Raw genomic sequence first — 6821 nt, 5'->3', positions numbered from 1 at the left:
AAAAATAATGTTATCAATTTTAGAATAAGGCTGTAACGTAACAAAATGTGGAAAATGTCAAGGGGTATGAATACTTTCCGAATGCACTGTATCATAGTAAATTCAGTATCCCAGCTTTACATTTACTATGTTACGTTTAGTCTATGAGACCTGTCTGCGATATTTACAGTCAACCGAGGAAAATGTATAAATACGTGTCTGGTTAGGCTATGTCGAGTAGCACTTAGGGTACTGAAGGTAGGCTATGCGTGCTATGACAGGCAAGGTGTGTTTACCATGAGTTTCTGAGATAGATGGTAAACATTGTTGTTAGTTTGAAAGCACCCGCATGTGAAGTTTTTGAAGGTGATTACGGTGATGACGCGTTGACCCGCCCAACGGCTTTTCCTCCAATAAGAAGCGACACTAAAAGTCGCACTGTTTTCTTAGTGCACTGCTGAGCAGAGCTACGACAAACAGAGGCAGCGGGACAGTGCAGGAGCGGGACGGTAGACAAGGCTGATTAATTAGTGACATAAAAGGCACCGTAATCCAATACCACGATCGGGTCAGGGCGCGAGAGGCAGAGGACACCATCGGATACCATCGGATAGGCTACCTGTAGATTTGATCAAGGGCAGGTAAGTCGCATCAATGCTTTAGTGCAGTTATGCATGCATGATTCCGCCCCTATAGCGTTTTTTTGCCATTATTTCCCACTTTGATATAGTGTAGGCATAGGCTATATTTTTGTGTATATTTAGTTGTGTGGGAGACTAGTGACAAACGAATCCAAAAACTAAGCCCAGCTCTGCATTTATAATTGATGACCTGCAGTCAAGCAGACAGTGGTCGAAAAAGGTCACGAATGCGCTGCTCTCTCGCTTTCTGTCTACCGAAAGCATCAAACGTGCCCAAAGAAGCTCTCTCCGTCCGTCCACCGGTTGTTTTCAACCTGACCATTTGCCTGTTTGTTTATGCAGCCTGGTAGTCTTGTTTCTATAGAATGGTCAATCAAGGTACATTTGAAAAGGCTACTGCTATGTGATTGGATCAGATTAGGCTATATATAGCAGCTCTGTGTGTGCAAATTGTGGTCTACAATGAATGGGCGATATCTCGCTGTTTTCATGACCTGTATCAGGACAGACCAGCCACAGATAAGTAGGCTACACAAAAAATATTTCCCCCCCCCACAAAAGTAGTGCACTGGGCCTTTTCCTGTATTAGCAGACCGAAATAGCCCTCTGTAGTGCGGGTAATTATTTATTTATATATATATATATATATATATATATATATATATATATATATATATATATATATATATATATATATATATATATATATATATATATATATATATATATATATATATATATATATTAATTGGTATTTTTTCACAAAAGTACAGTGAGGGGGGAAAAAAGTATTTGATCCCATGCTGATTTTGTACGTTTGCCCACTGACAAAGAAATGATCAGTCTATAATTTTAATGGTAGGTTTATTTGAACAGTGAGAGACAGAATAACAACAAAAAAATCCAGAAAAACGCATGTCAAAAATGTTATATATTGATTTACATTTTAATGAGGGAAATAAGTATTTGACCCCTCTACAAAACATGACTTAGGTGGCAAAACCCTTGTTGGCAATCACAGAGGTCAGATGTTTCTTGTAGTTGGCCACCAGGTTTGCACATATCTCAGGAGGGATTAAGTCCCACTCCTCTTTGCAGATCTTCTCCAAGTCATTAAGGTTTCGAGGCTGACGTTTGGCAACTCAAACCTTCAGCTCCCTCCACAGATTTTCTATGGGATTAAGGTCTGGAGACTGGCTAGGCCACTCCAGGACCTTAATGTGCTTCTTATTGAGCCAATCCTTTGTTGCCTTGGCCGTGTGTTTTGGGTCATTGTCATGCTGGAATACCCATCCATGACCCATTTTCAAGATTTGACGGTATATGGCCCCGTCCATCGTCCCTTTGATGCGGTGAAGTTGTCCTGTCCCCTTAGCAGAAAAACACCCCCAAAGCATAATGTTTCCACCTCCATGTTTGACGGTGGGGATGATGTTCTTGGGGTCATAGGCAGCATTCCTCCTCCTCCAAACACGTTGAGTTGATGCCAAAGAGCTCCATTTTGGTCTCATCTGACCACAACACCTTCACCCAGTTCTCCTCTGAATCATTCAGATGTTCATTGGCAAACTTCAGACGGGCATGTATATTTGCTTTCTTGAGCAGGGGGACCATGCGGGCACTGCAGGATTTCAGTCCTTCACGGCGTAGTGTGTTACCAATTGTTTTCTTGGTGACTATGGTTCCAGCTGCCTTGAGATCATTGACAAGATCCTCCCGTGTAGTTCTGGGCTGATTCCTCACCGTTCTCATGAGCATTGCAACTCCACGAGGTGAGATCTTGCATGGAGGCCGAGGGAGATGGACAGTTATTTTGTGTTTCTTCCATTTGCGAATAATCGCACCAACTGTTGTCACCTTCTCACCAAGCTGCTTGGCGATGGTCTTGTAGGCCATTCCAGCCCTGTGTAGGTCTACAATCTTGTCCCTGACATCCTTGGAGAGCTCTTTGGTCTTGGCCATGGTGGAGAGTTTGGAATCTGATTGATTGATTGCTTCTGTGGACAGGTGTCTTTTATACAGGTAACAAGCTGAGATTAGGACCACTCCCTTTAAGAGTGTGCGCCTAATCTCAGCTCGGTACCTGTATAAAAGACACCTGGGAGCCAGAAATCTTTCTGATTAAGAGGGGGTCAAATACTTATTTCCCTCATTAAAATGCAAATCAATTTATAACATTTTTGACATGCGTTTTTCTGGATTTTTATGTTGTTATTCTGTCTCTCACTGTTCAAATAAACCTACCATTTTAAAATTATAGACTGATCATGTCTTTGTCAGTGGGCAAACGTACAAAATCAGCAGGGGATCAAATACTTTTTTCCCTCACTGTAGTACACCGGGCCTTTACTAGTCCTGTACTAGCTGACCAATATAGAGCCCCACAGTGGACTTGTCATAATACACATAAAACCTAGCGGTCAAACAGGGAAATGGTTCCAATCGTTTTTCCACCATTCATTTTCCCCATAGGGGATGTTAGAAACACTTAAAATAAGGACTGTGTTTCGTGTAGGCTAACCCTAGCGTGATGTTTTGATAACCATGTAAATCTCTCTCGGACAAGGTGACTTTTATCCAAATAAATGCTGCACCCCCAAACATCTTCCCGCGGCTATGCTCATGGGAAACCTGGTTTCATTTGGTAGAAAATAGGTGCCCTTCCCACTGCATTAGCAGACCGGAGGAAACAGAATTTGACTGCTGCCACTGTTGCCAGTAGGGGGTAGAGGGAGAGAGAGGGGGGGATAGCCTGCCTACGTCTTTACAGCATGACGGAATCAAACACTACGCACAACCACTGTCGCATGCAGCAGGAATGATGGAAGTTGTGTAGACTTTCTTTTCTAAAAGAAGAAATACGCAAACTTGAAGACACAGACAGCTGTTTTCTTTTAGCTTTAGAGATCGAGGGTGCTTTGACCGTGAATTCATCTGTGTTTCTCCCTCGTTCTGAAACTCAGCATCCAGTGTGAAGCTCACCCGTTTCACCGGAACCTCGCGCTTCTGCGGAGGACATGGAAAATGTAAACAGCGTTGGATTTTGAACTGCGTGCATGTCCCGCCCTCCTCCGCGTCCCGGGATAACCAAGATGGAGCGGGTCGAGATGGACCGGGACCAGGAGGCGGCGGAGCCATTCATCCACGGGCCGAACCGGATCAGGCCCTCGTCCTACCGGGCACTGCGCAGCGCCGTGTCAAGCCTGGCCCGGATAGATGACTTCATCTGCGAGAAGATTGGCTCAGGCTTCTTCTCAGAAGTGTTCAAGGTAAGGTAAATTACATGTAAGAGTTTGAAGAGTAGGAGTGCTGATCTAGGATCAGTTTTCACTTATAGATCATAATGAATATGATTAGCTATAGGCCAAGACAGAAAGGTCCCAATCCTAGACTCGTATTCATATTTCTTATTCAGAACCCTTATTCTGAAATGCTTTGTGAATATGGGTCCAAAATAGTTCAACTTGGCCTACTGACTTGTTTAAGGAAGTCTAGGCTTAGTGCTGAACAGTGTGGGATAGGACAGCCTTTGGACATCTGAGCATCCCTGGTGACGTCATCGTTGACACCAAGCATGAAACATGAATGACCATTGATGTTACCTGACGCCAGGTGTTTTTGTAGGCTAGTGATTAGTTGGCCTCTACTATACTCTCTATTGGCCTATACTCTTGTGGGGTTGTGTGTATGAAGGAGGCTTCTGTATAGGGGCCTCTTTGGAAGGACACTTTCCACAAAAGCTCTTTCTGAAATGAATGGCATGTACAAAACAAGCTTCTAAAAACTGTACCTAACATCCAAGGCATTAGGAAAGGTAGGCTTGCACATATAGTGATGATGGATCATAATAGGGAAGATGATTTTGCTACTAGTGACCACAGCACCACATTGACCCCCACCAGAACCCAGTGACTGTGGCCCAACCCGGTTGGGGTCAATTCAGGGATCACACTGAAATTCCAATTCTCTTCCATGCTTTTCAATTAGGAACATTTGGATTGGAATTGAAACGGAATTGACCCCAAACCTGTAGCCCACATTACAGGGAAGGGAACGGAGTGTGTTGGTGTGAAAATGATACCTGTTCCTGGACGGCAGGTCTGTACTGCACATGCAGAGGTAGATGGTAACCCTACTCTGTCTAAACAACATGAGAGGAAGGTGAGGGGGTTCAGCCCGGGCTGCATCCCAAATGGCACCCTATTCCCTACACAGTACACTACTTTTGACCAGATCCCTGGTCAAAATTAGTGCACTACGTAGGGAAAAGAGTGCCATTTGGGATGCAATCATGGACTAGTCTTGGTTCCTCTCCTGTTTCACTGAGCCTTATAATGTTCAGGTAGCTTAGTGGTTAGAGCGTTGTGCCAATAACCAAAAGGTTGCTGGTTCGAATTCCCGAGCCGACAAGGTGAAAAATCTGTCTGTGCCCTTGAGCAAGACGCTTAACTCTAATTTGCTCCAGGGGCACTGTACTACTATGGCTGACCCCTGTGAAACACATTTCACTGCACCTATCCAATGTATGTGACAATAAAAACATCTTCTTTGTTCATAACATTGGGCCAGGAGTTTTCCTTGACCATGGTGTGTCCTGACCAGGAAAAGCTCTAGGCCCTTATTATACCTTCAATAACTGACCTGAGTACAGTTAATCACAGTTTACCATGATGGTTACGGTCATGGGTAAGGTAGCAAGAGCTAATCCTAGACCTGCTATTAGAGCTAGAACATAACCATTCAGAGGTTGTCACACTCAGGCCCCTTTAAAACAACTGTTCTGGGACTAGGTTAGCACAGATAACTAACGTATATGGTTAAGGTATGGGAAAATCGGATCCTAGACCTCTCGTTACAGTAGGAGCATAATAACACAACTGTCACACAGTGCCCTTTGGATGGGCCGTTTGCATGCAAATGATTTGGTGTTTGCAGGTGCTGGCTGTAAAGATGCCACTCTTGATTGAGTTACCTGCCCTTTGATAACTGCGTATAAATGCAAATGTATTACTGCAGTGATTACATGAGTCCCAATCGAACTGTTGTAAAGTTCAGATGACATGACAGTAATAGAGGCATAAATTAGTCATAAATGAGCCTCGCAATAAATCTGGGAAGATGAACTGAAAATTATCGACACCGACCATACCAATCTCATATCGCAGGCATTTTGTTGACATCATTCATTATGGAAAGGGGGATACCTAGTCAGTTATTCAACTGAAATGTGTCTTCTGCATTTAACCCAACCCCTCTGAATCAGAGAGGTGCGGAGGGCTGCCTTAATGGACATCCACATCTTCGGCGCCCAGGGAACAGTGGTTTAACTGCCTTTCTCAGGGGCAGAACATAAGTAGCATATACTAGAGAAATGTCAAGTTTGAAATGAAATAAGTTTGCTAATAAGGGTGAATGTTAATGGGACAATTGATGGCTACAAACATCTAACTAGTAGTAGTTTAAAGGATTATAAAAAATAACTAACTCTGGTGCACATTAATGTCATAAATATATAATTCTATATATCGTTATCGCATCAATTCAGGCAATTTATCCCGGATATAGATTTTAGTCCATATCGCTCAGCTTTACCTGCGCACACACACCATAAATTATCTTCTCTCCACTCTGTCCTTGGACATCTGCGTTAGACCACAGAGATACTGCGTTATAAAGGGACCAGGAGTTTTTCTGCACACACTCTGAAGCATTGACTCTTAATAATGAAATATAAACGGAGCTCCACAAAGAGCATCCTGCCATCTCTAGTTTTACTCTCTTGTTCTCTCTCACACGTTCCAGATCAATCAATGCTTTCCTCACAGCACTCAGACAGTCAGGCAGGCAAACATTTATACATCCACACTAACATTGTGCAATACAAGTAAGGGTGCGCGTGTCAAGACAAATCCTTCAGGTGCTGCTTTGTATCTTTTTCATTAATATTTTGAAGAAGTGAGAGAGAGAGCACTCCTTAGACCTGCCTGCAGTACTGTAAGTGTTACTTCCTGTAGAGGCCAGAAGAGATCCTGGTTTTTCCCTCTTCAGATCTAACTGAAACAGAACTAGAATTAGAATGACTAGAACGGAACATTCTAATTCTATGGGAAGAAGCACAGACCTTCCTCAGGTGTCAACTGTCCTTTTCAAGGATGAAAGAATATAGGGATCGGGATTGAAAGATGAAGGGATGATAGGAAG

The 6821-nt window shown here is 43.2% G+C and overlaps 1 protein-coding gene across 1 annotated transcript in view; it reads left to right on the top strand.

Moving 5' to 3' along the window:
- Positions 1 to 401: 401 nt before the first annotated feature.
- LOC311131707 (dual specificity testis-specific protein kinase 2-like) overlaps positions 402 to 6821 on the top strand; it is a 31138-nt gene continuing 24718 nt past the window's right edge. Inside the window, exons 1-2 of the mRNA XM_084164813.1 lie at positions 402 to 620; positions 3584 to 3889. Coding sequence (XP_084020939.1) covers positions 3677 to 3889 — 213 coding nt within the window. The 5' untranslated portion in view covers positions 402 to 620; positions 3584 to 3676. The remainder of the gene's footprint in view (positions 621 to 3583; positions 3890 to 6821) is intronic.

The sequence above is a fragment of the Coregonus lavaretus genome (assembly GCF_964263955.1).
Source record: "Coregonus lavaretus genome assembly, chromosome: 7".
Classification (NCBI taxonomy): Eukaryota; Metazoa; Chordata; class Actinopteri; order Salmoniformes; family Salmonidae; genus Coregonus; species Coregonus lavaretus.
The sequence above is the reverse complement of the archived record's forward strand: the minus strand, read 5'-3'. Positions and strand labels throughout refer to the sequence as shown.